General features: G+C 36.7%; 1 protein-coding gene across 6 annotated transcripts in view; it reads right to left on the bottom strand.

Moving 5' to 3' along the window:
• Positions 1–13,421, bottom strand: part of TNRC6B (trinucleotide repeat containing adaptor 6B) — a 384,364-nt gene that overhangs the window by 185,045 nt on the left and 185,898 nt on the right. For all 6 annotated transcript variants that reach the window (XM_077168905.1, XM_077168910.1, XM_077168901.1 and 3 more), the window contains one exon: positions 12,481–12,548. In XM_077168905.1, the coding sequence (XP_077025020.1) occupies positions 12,481–12,527 (47 nt within the window). In that variant the 5' untranslated portion in view covers positions 12,528–12,548. The remainder of the gene's footprint in view (positions 1–12,480; positions 12,549–13,421) is intronic.

The following is a 13,421-nucleotide window of genomic DNA, read 5'->3' as shown; positions in this document are numbered from 1 at the left end:
TGGAAGTTGATTTCCTTCAGTAGTCTAGAGCCTTGTACTTGCAGAATGGATTAGGAGCAGGATACAGGGTGCAGGGTGGGGCACAACAGTGCTGTAATGTGTTGCAGTGCAGGTATAGGTGCAGGTTTGGGATGCTACACTGGTGACTGTGGGCAGGGGTGCCCAGTGGCAGGGAGGATGTGGCTATGTGGGTGCATGGGTCTGGGGGAAAGGGTCCTGGTGTGTGTTGGTCTAGGGCATGAGGTCCAGTGTATACATGTGCAGAGCTCAGGGCAGCAGGTTGACGTTGCACCTGTGTGGGCTGGGGTCCATGTGCATGCACAGATCTGGGAGGGCTTAGAGCTCAGGGGGCTGGGGATTGGGGTTGCACAACTGTATGGGCTGGGGACAGGTGTAGCCTAGGAATGAAGGTAAGTGCCAACAGCCTTTATAAGCTGTCGATCACCTGCAGGGGGCAGGGACTGGGAGGCAGGGCTCAGGAGGGGAAGGGTGAGACTGCACTTTTTCAGGCGAGGTGCGTTGGGCTGGGGCAGGCATGCGTGCACTTGGGGTGGGAGTACTTAAACGCACTGGGAGGGGTGTAGGTGATGGGGTTCAGGTGCATGGGTTGTGGGGTTAGTTGCAGGGCTGCACTGGTGAGGGTAGGGCATTCAAGGAAAACAGCTTGGCTTACTTCCTAGTCCCTGTCTCCCAGTCTGCACTCCTGAGCAATCCGGGTTTCTGCATTCAGCTGTTCGCAACAGTCAGATGGTCTCCAGTTCTTTCCTTCTCAGTTCCTCAGTTTTTGCAACCAGGGCCTGTCTATGTGGTGCAAAAGACTCTCCCAGGTCAGTTACACTCTGGAATTGCCATCTCAGTCACCCTCCTGTCCCTTCTCTAGCTGCTCCTTGGAGCAGGGTTGAACTCAATCTATCCTGTTCTGCCATCTTCCTGGAACGAGAATGGCTTTTAAAAAGGAGACTGTATTAAGTTGCAAGTTTACAGGTGTAAGGCTGTAAAAATGACCCAAATAAAGCAAGCCTATAAAAATGTCCAAATTAAGGCACCAACAAGAGATTAACTTCATTTAGGAAAGGCCGATGAAGTTCAGGGTTTCTCTCTCAACTGGAAAGGCACATGGTGAACATGATGACGACCTCTGCTATCTATCTATCCAGGCTTCTTGTTTCATGAAGCTCGCCCAGGGCTGTTTTCCTTCTGCATCTCCAAATGTCTCTCTCTGGCTGCATGGGCTCTTGTGGTTCTTGTAGTTCTCTTGCTCTCAAGCTGTTTCCAAAGTGTTTCCTCTTTTAAAGGATTCCAGTAAAGTAACCAAGATCCACTTGGAATGGGTGGAGTCACATCTCCCTCCAATCAAAGGTTAATACCCACAATTGAGTGTATCACATCTCCATGGAGATAATCTACTCAAAAGATTTCAACCTGCATTATTGAATAGGGATTAAAAGAATCAGTTGCTCCTACAAGATTACGTCAAGATTAAAATGTGGCTTTTCTAGGGTTTATAATCCTTTCAAATCAGCACACAAAGTAATTGAAAATGAGATCAAGGCGGGCCGCGGTGGCTCAGCGGGCAAAGTGCTTGCCTGCCATGCCGGAGGACCTCGGTTCGATTCCCGGCCCCAGCCCATGTAAAAAAACAAACAAACAAACAAACAAAATACAATAAAACAAGAAAATGTTTAAAGATGTTTCCCTTTCTTCTTCCCTTCCTTCCTTCTCTCTGTCTTTCCTTCCCTTCCTCCCTCTCTCTTTAAAAAAAAAAAAAAAAAAAAAAAAAAAAAAAAAAAAAAAAGAAAATGAGATCAATTCTCAAAGAGTTAAAAACAAAGCCAATCTGGCTGGATCTAAGGTAGATCAGAATAGAGGTTAAAAGATGATATTATACATACTCTAGACCTTCGCCTACTATATGAGACCAAAGTCAGGATGTTTATTATGCCTTCAACCTAATTTTTGGTAACACACAATCTAAATCAACTTGTCTGAATAATTCATTTAAACAACCCAAACTTCTGGAGTCCAGAACAGGAAGGAGGCCTTGTATTCCTGTATAGGTTAATGTAATATCAGGATACATCTCAGACTATTGTGGGCTTGATAATTAAAAAGTACTGGACCCGTGAGGGTCCAAATGGGGATATATATATATATATGGAACAATTAAACTTTCCCATCTGGGAAAACCTAGGTCCCCTCTCAACCACTAAAGACTCCCAAGAAAATAGGCTAAGCACCTTGATTTTGAGGTTTGCCCTTATGAAATGTATTTCTGTAGGGAACAAGCTAAGACTACCCACAACAAGGCTTAGAGTTGCTTCCAGGAAACCTCTTTTGTTGATCAGATGTGGCTTCTCTTTCTCTCCCAAGCTCCACGAGGAAAATCATTACTGCCATCTTCACGCGAGATATGACATTCAGGGGTGGAAATCTCCCTGAAAACATGGAGCATGACTTCTGGGGATGAGTCTGATTCTGGCACTGCGGGACTGACAACACCTTCTGGACCAAAGGGAGAAAGGAAGTGTAATAAAATAAGGCATCAGTGGCCAAGACAGATCAAATCGAGTGAAGAGACTATTCTGGAGGCTATTCTCATACAATCTTCAGTTAGATAGTACTAATTGCCATGGTTTGCTATATCCCACACAACACCACTCCTGTTGACTCTTAAGAACACCTAGGGCTTGAACTGAGACTCTATAAAGGTTTCAAGCACTCAGTTTGCTTTCCTGGAACCTATAATTCCTGAAGGGTTCCTAGGTCAGATAAATCCTGAAACCCAAAGGGACCAGCCTCTCCAAGGTTATCGATTGGTTGCATCCCTCTATCCTTTGGTATCAACACCCCTTCTCAAGATGAAAAACACAGAACGGGCATTGTCTAAAGATCCCTATAGATTGGGCGAGGGATCAGAGAAGGAGGAGGTATAGAGATAAAATAGGATTTAACAAATGACTATGACTGCTGAATCACTATATTAATATTCTTTCCAACCTACCAGTGTTTTCAAGCAGCTAGAAGGAAAACTCCAAGCTGGTGGAATGGTAGCCCATGAGAAACTGAGATCTGTTCTGTAACTACAAGTTGAAGTGTGTTTTGAAAATTATTGGTTTTCTTTCTTAGCTTTGTATATATGTTATATTTTACAATAAAAAGCATTAAAAAATTTTAAAAAGCATAAAGCCTACAGTAGTTTTAAATGATAAAATACGTATCTCTTGAAGTTATTCTTATCACAATTCATTCATAGCTCAGACACCAAGGGAAACTTCACAAAAAATAACTCAGAACTTATTTATTATGATTCTGAGACACTTGGGGAGAAAAATGACATTTTCAGAGGATCCATCTTTTTAAGTAAGTCAATGCAAATTAGAAAGTTTATTGACAATGGAAAGTTTCCCAAAACTCTAGTACAGAGTGTTTATGGCTTTATTAAAATCACCAGCAGCAAAAATTCCATGAATATAAACTATCATTTACTGTATCTCTTGGTGGCATTTTCAGAATACTAATTAACCTGAAAATAAAACTCATTTCCTCTCTCTAAACAGATTCATAGAGAAGCCAATTATTCTTCTAATGTCCACCTTACTGTTGTGTTGAGTTTATGGAGAGTTGAATTTGGTACTTCCTTTTTTTTTTTAAATTTTTTATTAATTTAAAAAATTACAAGAAACACAAACAGAATTTGGTACTTCTTAATAAGCTTATTTCAACATGTACATATTTTAATGATTCAAAAAATAGAAGAAGAAACTGGTGAAAACCTAACGGTAGAGTGTATAAAACAAAATACTGAAAAATATTTCTATGGCAAATACCAAAGTTTGCGCTTTGGTGATAAAAAAATCTTTCATTTTGTCTGTGTTAGGAAATTGCTAGAGAGCTACACCCAAAGCTTTTAAACAAACCCACTGAAGAATGGTTTCTGAAGAACTTAATGTAAAGTTGGGTATTTCAATGTGAAACAAGGAATGTCCTAATAAAAGGACTCCCTTATTTAGAGGGCTTGGAATTAGAATAAACTTTTAAATTTTGCATTGCATTTTAAGACGAATCCAAGGAATATACAGCTATAGGTTAAGGAGTTAGAATAGCAACAGAAATAAAGATAAGGTAAGGAGAGAAAACTGTTAGGACTGAAGGAAGCACTGTATTTTAATTATAATTAATAATTCAAAAAAATAAAGAATGCATTTTATGAATTAGATATTTAAGTTGGGAAGAATATAATCAGTAAGACATGAGACATGAGAGTTAAGATATTTAAAAACCAGCACCTCAAGCACAAAAGCCAAATTACTCCCCACAGGGGTATGAAGAATAGTTCTGACTCAGTAAATTATATCCTCTCTGACTCATCAATATAAAGCCATCTCCAACTTTCAATTTCCTCATAGGTCTCCCATGTTCTAGGTCTGAACAGATCCTCCTGTAAAGAGGAGTATCAAACAAGATGCTACACTAAGGGAATAAAATATAGGAACAGATACAATTAATTTCATCAATAATCCCTAAAAAAGGATACTGTCTATAAAATACATTATGAACTGACACTTTCTTTTAAGAATGATCTTTCAAAAAATAGGGGGAAAAAAGCTAAAATATATTGGGTAGATGGAAATACTAGCAGTCAATGAGAGGGAGGGGTAAGCGGTATGGTATGTATGAGTTTTTCTCTTTTTACTTCTTTTTCTGAATTGATGCAAATGTTCTAAGAAATGATCATGGTGATGAACATACAACTATGTGATGATATTGTGATTTATTGATTACATACCAAGAATGGAATGATCATATGGTAAGAATGTTCATGTTTGTATGTTGTTATGTTTAAAAAAACAAAACAATTAAAAAAAATGACCTTTCATAAAATGAACCAAAATAAAAAGAATTAATCAAGAAAAATTTACTAGAAAAATTAAAGCATTTTATTAGATTAAAGACAAATTAAGTATCTTTTGAGAATGAGTCAATTTTAACATGAAGATTTAAAGCTTACAATTGTTCGCAAGTTATATATTTAAAATAAAATAAAAATAAAAATGTACAAAATGAACACAGGGCCAAACTCATCTCATTACTACACCCAAAGTAAAATTTAGCTTGAAAAGCATTTCCAACAAATGGTCTGCACACAAACATTTAGACAATTATGCACATCATAAATAAGACCTACATAAACAAAACAAAACCAAAAGCTTGCCTGGGTAGAAACATTTTATCTGAAATGAGCTTTCAATAAGCATGGTCAGACATAATCTATGAACAAGTACCTCTTCATGCTGTTTTTTTTTAACACCTCTTTATTATGAAACATAACATATACAAAAAAACCCCAATAAATTTCAATATTTATTACAGTAAGTACTTATAGAACAGATTTCAGAGTTTGGTATGTGTTACTGTTGCGTAATTTTAGGTTTGTCCTTCTAGCTGCTCCAAGACACAGGAGACTAAAAGAAATATCAATATGATGATTCAGCATTTAATTCATTTGTTAAATCCTATCTTCTCTATTCTAACTCCTCCTTTGGTCCTTCTCCCAATCTTGAGGGATATTTGGGCTATTTCCATTTTATCTTTTTCATGTTGGAAAGGGCTGCGATAATATGGGATAGAGGCTAGAACTACTTGATATTCTTGGAGAGGCTGGCCCCTCTGGGTTTCAGGACTTATCTGTCCTAGGAACCCATCTGGAAGTTGTAGGTTTCTGGAAAGTAATCATATTGCATGAAACTTTGGTAGAATCTCAGACAGAGCCCTAGGAGTTCTTTAGGGTTCACAGGGATCTTTTGGTTAGGGTTTGGCAAGCCATGATAAATAGCAACATCTAGCCAAAGCTTGTGTAAGAGTAGCTTCCAGAATAGCATCTCAAGTCCAACTGAATTCTCTCACCTATTGATATCTTATGTTGTTATATCATGCTGCTTTTTAAAAAGTTGTAATAGTTTTTATATTTACCCCTGCATTATATACATAATATGGTTAAAGCAGTGTAATTTTATTGCAGTAACTGTATGGCAATAAACATAACTTGTCTGATTTGCTACAGTAGCTCAAAGTCAATATCATTGGAAAAATTATTACATTAGATATACTAATAGTAAATAAACCCCATTAAAAAGTAACTATATTCAAACAACATATACAAAGTATTTAAAGTTATATACTCTACTAAATTTTATTTACACACATACAAGAATTCAACACAATGTATCTAAATATTAATAATTTAGCATAGGTTTCTCAATATTAAAAGTCAATTATTCTGAAGAGAGTTTTCCACATGAATTGCTACATTAATCTGCCTATCAACAGACCTTAGTTCCATTGAAATAAACATGGAAATAAAATAATTTTCTCAAGACTTTTAGAAGCTAGGGTTAAAATGTTAAATGAAGTAACAAGAGAAGTGGCACAGATCAGCAAATAAAAATAAATTTTAATCCTAATCTAAAATAATTTGCTCTATGACCTTGGGCAAATTATATAACCATCCTATTCTCCATTTGACTCTATTAGTGAATCAAGCTATTCATACAGGGTAATACTCATTAACAAGAGCCATTTTGGAAATCAATTTGGAAAAAATGTAGTCAAATCTCTGCCTTGCACTATACACAAAAATAAGTACCAGTTCAATTAAAGGTCAAAATTTAAAAAGTGACAGAAAAATCAAGAACATTTTACCCTTGTTAATGTAGGGAAGACTTCACTAAACACAACAACATGGAAGCTATAAATGTTATAGATTTTACTACATAACATTTTAAAAAGTTTATTAGTATGAAAGATACTTTAATGTTAAAACATAAAGACTGGAAGAAAATATTTAAAACATTTCAACCAACAAAGGTTTATAAATAAATACACACTTAATATCAAATATGAAATACCTAAAAGACCTCTACAAAGCTAAAAAAACAAATAATTGAATATAAAAATGAGAAAACATGTAAATAGGTGTTACAAAAGGTTTCTGATATATTCCTGCTTTATTGCTTCAATATATAATAGCAGACTAGACCCAGAAAAAAAACAAATAGAATTAATCTGCAAGAAGGCTAGACAGCATGTAACTTGTGAAAACAATAGGCAAGAATACAACACATGATGTTTCAAGTCTACTAGGGCTGTTTGAAACTCTCATTCAAAGTACAGCTTGTATAACATAAATCTTCTGGGAGAATTTACCCCAACAATGTTCCCTGAATACCAAAAGAAGCTGATCAGGATAGGGGCTTATCTATAACTAGGCCTCAGAGTTGCTCAGATGTGGCCTCTCTAAGCCAAATTCTGTAAGGAAAATCATTACCTTCCCCCCTAAGTGGGACATGGCATACAGGGGTGAAAGCCAGTTGATATTTTCCTGAAACCTATTATCTCCAGAGGGTTCCTAGGCCAGATAAGTCCTAAAACCCATAGGGGCCAGCCTCTTCAAGATTATCAACTAATTCTACCCCCCTGTGCCATATTGTCGACACTCCTTTTCAATATGAAAAAGTCAGAATGAGCATAGCCCAAAGATCCCTATAGAATTGGAGAAGGTGCAAAGGAGAAGGAGAAGTTATAACAGAGAAGACAGGATTTAACAAATGAATATGACTCCTGAATCACTATATTGATACTTCTTTTAGCCTCCAGTGTTTTCAAATAGCTAGAAGGAAACATCTGAAATTGTGGAATGGTAACCCATACCAAACTTTAAAATCTGTTCTGTAACTACCTGTTAAAATGTACTTTTGAAAAGCATTGCTTTTTCTTTTGTATATATATATTTATTCGTTATATTTCACAATAAAAATGTTAAAATATGAGAAAAATAGGCAAAGGGACTGAGGTTCAGATGTCATAACAGTAAATATTATGAAAGTTTTATAACTTCTCCATTGTTAATTTTTTAATGCCATTTGTTTTCTGTAATCTCCCAGGCAAAGAAAAGTGTTTTATAATGAAAATAGCTGCCATGTATTTGCATTAGGGATTAAAAAGGATTGGGAACCGCAAATCCTGGAATTCCAAAGAACAGAATGAGAGATGGTAGCTTCAAAGCCCCTGCAGGAAACAGTATGCAAACTACCTGCTCCTGAGACATAATGGCTCAGGGATCTGGAAATAGAAAAATCTGAGTTCTCCAGGTAGGTGGCCATGTTTGCTGTTCCTCCCAAACCCAATATACTTCTTTCATATCGCGAAAGTCAGATTTTTTTTCCATACTATCCCAAAGACAGATCCCAATTGAACTCAGCCAATCATGGTGGTCCTATTTCCACAGTCATTGATTAACTGAGGGGTTGAGGGGTGGTCTTGTTCTGACCAATGAGGTGTGAGTAGAGAATCTGGAAAAGGTATTTTTAGCTCTAACAAAGAGGCACACAAGGGCGGTGTGATGGTGGCTCAGTGGCAGAATTCCCGCCTGCCATGCCAGAGACCCGAGTTTAATTCCTGGTGCCTGCCCATGGAAAAAAAAAAGAAAAAAGAAAAACCCTTCTTATTTTATGGGATGTTGTGCCTTCATGAGGTATTTGGACCTATGGAAGCCATCCTGGAAACATTAAAGGAATTAATGTGAGGAAAATGATTCACCAAGGAGAGCAGAAGAGAAAAGTGTAAAGAAGATAGGTTCCTAGATTACAAGTTCCCAGGGGCCAGGGCTGCTGTGGGGGAGGAGAGAAGTTATTGCTTAATGGGTAGAGAGTTTCTGTGTGGGGTGATGAAAAGTTTCGGTAAGGCCTGGCAGTAATGGTACCACGACACTGTGAATATAATTAATACCTGAAGTATATATTTGAAAGTGGTTAAGATGGGAAATTTTGAGTTGTATAAATCTGTTCTAGTTTGCAAGCTGCCAGAATGCAATGTACCAATAACGGAATGGGTTTTAATAAGGGAAATTTATTATGTTGCAAGTTTACAGTTCTAAGGGCATGAACATGTTCAAATTAATGTAAAGCTATAAAAATGTCCAATCTAAGGCATCCACGGGAAGATACCTTGGTTCAAGAAGGCCAATGATGTTCATGATTTCTCTCTCAGCTGAAAAGGCACATGGCAAGATCTGCTAGCTTTCTCTTCAATGGCTTCCCTGGGGCTCTGTCCATTCTGTTGGCTCTCATGGCGCTTGTGGCTCTTTCTAAAATGGTTCCCTCTTAAAGGGCTCCAGTAACCTACCCCACCTGGAATGGGTGGGGACACATCTCCATGGAAACCACCCACAATCAAAAGTTACCACCCACAATTGGGTAAGTCACATCTCCATGAAAAGAATAAAAAAGATTCCAACCAGCAATTCTGAATGAGTATTAAAGGACATGGCTTTTCTGGGGTACACAACAGAATCAAACAAGCACAATATGTTACCCAATTAAAAAAAAAAAGCCAGCTTCCTGAACAGCACTGGTATAACGTATGTGTATTTGGAGTCCCAGGAGGAGAGAAAGTAGTAGGGTGAAAGAAAAATATATTTGAAGAAATACTGGCCAAACTTTCCCCACATTTGCTAAAATACATAAATTTATAGATTTTAAGAATCTCAATGACCCTAAGCAGGACAAACACAAAATATACTCCATCTAGACACATTACACTAATATAAAAACAAGAGATAAAGAGGAAAAGTCTGAAAGTAGCAGAGGGAAAAACTCCTTTAAAAAGGGGGCAAAGCTCTCTCTCTAAGCCAACACAGCACAGGAACTCACTGCCCTCCCCTCCTATGTGGGACATGACTCCCAGGGGTGTGAATCTCCCTGGTAACATGGGACAGAAACCCTAGAATGAGCTGGGACTCAGCATCAAGGGACTGAGAAAACCTCCCCAACCGAAAGGGGGAAGAGAGAAATGAGACAAAATAAAGTGTCAGTGGCTGAGAGATTTCAAACAGAGCCAAAAGGTTATCGTGGTGGTTATTCTTATGCATGATATAGATATCCTTTTCAGTTTATGGTGTATTTGAGTGGCTAAAGTGAAGTGATTGAAACTGTAGAGCTGGGCCCCAGAAGTCTTGTTTCTTGAAGATGATTGCATGAAGAACATTTACAACATGACTGTGTGACTGTGAAAACCTTGTGTCTGATGTTCCCTGTATCTAGGGAATGGATAGATGAGTAAAAAATATGGATAAAAAAATAAACAATAATAGGAGGAGCAAAGGTTAAAATATATTGGGTAGATGAAAATATTAGTGGTCAATGAAAGGGAAGGGTAGGGTATGGTATGTATGAGTTTTTTCTTTTTAGCTCTTTTTCTGGAGTGATACAATTGTTCTGAAAAATGATCATGGTAATTAACATACAACTATGTGATGATACTGTGAGCCATTGATTGTACACTATGTACGGAATGTTTGTATGTTAAAAATGCTTGTGTTTGTATGTTGTTTTGTCAATAAAAATATAAAAGGGGGGGCAAAGGACTTGAATAGTCATTTCTCCAAAGAAGATATACAAATGACCAATAAATGCATGAAAAAATGCTCAACATCATTAACCATTAGGAAGATGCAAATCAAAACCACAATGAGATACCACTTCACACTCACTAGAATGGCTATTATTTTAAAAAATGGAAGAGAACGTGGAACAGAAATAAGAATCCTCGTACATTGTTGATGGAAATGTAAAATGTGTGTAGCCACTGTCGAAAGTTTGATCATTCCTCAAAAAGTTAAACAGAGAATTACAATATGACCTGACAACCCCACATCTAGGTGTTAACCAGAAAAACTGAAAACAGGGACTTGAACAGATATTCACACAGATACTCTTAGTAGCATTACACACAGTTGCCAATAGGTGGAAGCACCCAAGTGTCCATCAACAGAAGAATGGAAAAACAAAATGCAGTATATCCATAAAAATGGTACTATTATTCAGCAGTAAAAGGAATGAAGTTCTAATAATGCTACAACATGGATGAACTCTGAAGACATTATATTGTGTGAAATAAGCCAGATGCAAAAGGAGAGCTATTGTATGATTTCACTTGTATGAAATAACTAGAATATGTAAATTCTGAGAGAGAGTAGAACCATGCATGTGGGAGTAAGGGGAGAAAAGAGGAGTCAATGTTTAATGGGTACAGAGTTTGTATTTGGAGTGATGGGAAAGTTTTGATAATGGTTGGTGGTAATGGTAGCACAACATTGTGAATGCAATTTATACCAATGAATGAGAAACTTGAAAGTGGTTAAAACGGGAAATCAAAAAAAAATTACCTTGTGCACAGAAAATTCTTGACAAGTGGGAGCTTAAGTTTTTGTATTACAAGCCCTTTGACCACAGTGTGCAGTAAGAAGATGGACAAGTAGGCAGGGAGAAGCACCTCAAGTGTTTCTCCTATAATTCCACAGGGACTACATATTTGACATTCTAATTTGCTAAAGAATTGATTTTGTCAGTTCATGTGGAATGTAAGCGTATTTGACAGAAAAAGTTAGGATTTATAAACTAAACTGCCTAGTTAACAAATTATATCAGCTGTGAAAATATCCTGGTTTCTATTCACAGCAAATACAAGACAAACCATTCTTCTTTAATTAATCTGGCCTCATAGCAGCATAAACCATTCTGCATAATTCATTCATAAGAGTTTTGGGAGACAAAATTTTATAAGCAGACCAAAGCTAAAGTCTGTTTTTTAAGAAGGAAAAAGAAAGACAAGGGAGAGGAATTTCTCTCTTCAGATCTTCAGTAATTTCCATGAATCACTGTCCCACTCAATTTAGGAGACTACTGCCTGAATAAAAAATATTAGTCATGTCCGTACTTTAAACCAGTCTTAACTGTTTTTCCTTTAAAAGGGCATATGAAAAAACAGTCTGCTCTGCAACACAATTTTTCAAATTCTGTGACAGAGGGAAGAAAAAAATCTATTCACTGCCATCAAAAAGCTACCCAGCAGACTCTTAATTTATAACTTTCATACCTAATCACCCCTTAAGAAGCCAGAAGAAATATCCTGAATTAATTAGAACGTTGGCCAAGATATATTACTTATAATTCTTGTTCCTTTAGGGAAACAATTTGCTATTTAAACAAAGATCAGAAGTATAAATAATGAAATGGAATAGAATTTCAGGAAGTACTATTCAAATAAATTCACGCTTGGAATGTGGGGAAACAGTCTATTAATTTAGTTTACTTCATAAAGGAATTGCTAAGAAAAGAATATACCATTTTACACTTTACTTGGAAATCAACCAAACTTGGTTCAAATTGGAACATTCTGAGTCTTAAAGCTTTGCTAAAGCGTAACAACAATTTTGATTATTCAAGTATGAAAGACAACAAGGCTAACTTTCTTGGCCCTCTAGTTAGTCAATCTATAAACGGAAGCATGCATTAATTGCCACCAATGCAACTGGTAAGTCCTACAACATTCCCAAAATACGCATTCCCAGTTCTCAACACGTTTAACCGAAGTGCTTCTGACAATCTATAATAAAGAACCCTTTAAAAATAAACAGCAACTCACTGTTTGCTTTCTTCACCAGGAGGTGGAGTCTTTCCATGCCCTTCCATTACAAAATCCTCCTGTTCCACCTGTAAAGGCAAGCACCACAAGTCAGCAGGAATCACTAATTAAGATGCAACTCATTCTAAATCCAAGGGCCTGAATCTTATGGTCATTTCACTATAGTTTCTAGCACAGAGGCCTTGACTAATGCTTTTCAACATTCAAGTCTGCTTAAGGCGCCCCTCTTTGGGTGATTAGATTTGCAGAATAAAAAAGGAAACACAATAATTTGCAAAAGCATATTAATTTGCAACTCATAAATGTCAGAAAGGAACAGTTTAAAGAATATATAAAGAACTCCTAAAAATCAACAGGATAAAACCAACTTAATAGGAAGAAATAAGTACTGAAATATTCAAAATACTGATTAGGAATTTTACTGAAAAATATTCATAAATGGTCCCTAGACATATGAAAAGATATTCCATCTCATGTCAATCAGGTAAATGCAAATTAAAACCACAAGATACCATTTCACAACTATAAGTTGGCTACAATTAAAAAGTTGGACAATGCTAAGTGTTGGCAAGGATGTGGAGCAATAGCAACATTCATTCACTTCTAATGGGAGGGCAAACTGATAACAACTACTTTGAAAAACAGTTTGTCATTACCTAGTACATTTGAACACGTATCTGTCCAACAAAACTCGTAATTGTACTTCTAGATATATATTGTGGAGAAAGTTTTGCATATATATAAAAGTCATATATGTGTATGTATGTGTTTGCCATACACATTTGCGTTATAGTTATGTGTACATATACAGGCATACCTTGGAGATATTACAGGTTCAGTTTCAAATCACTGCAATAAAGTGGGACACATAAATTTTTTGGTTTCCCAGTGCATATAAGTTATGTTTACACTATACAGTAGTCAACATGCAATAGCATTAT

This window comes from Tamandua tetradactyla, chromosome 7 (assembly GCF_023851605.1).
Source record: "Tamandua tetradactyla isolate mTamTet1 chromosome 7, mTamTet1.pri, whole genome shotgun sequence".
NCBI classification, from domain to species: domain Eukaryota; kingdom Metazoa; phylum Chordata; class Mammalia; order Pilosa; family Myrmecophagidae; genus Tamandua; species Tamandua tetradactyla.
The sequence above is the reverse complement of the archived record's forward strand: the minus strand, read 5'-3'. Positions and strand labels throughout refer to the sequence as shown.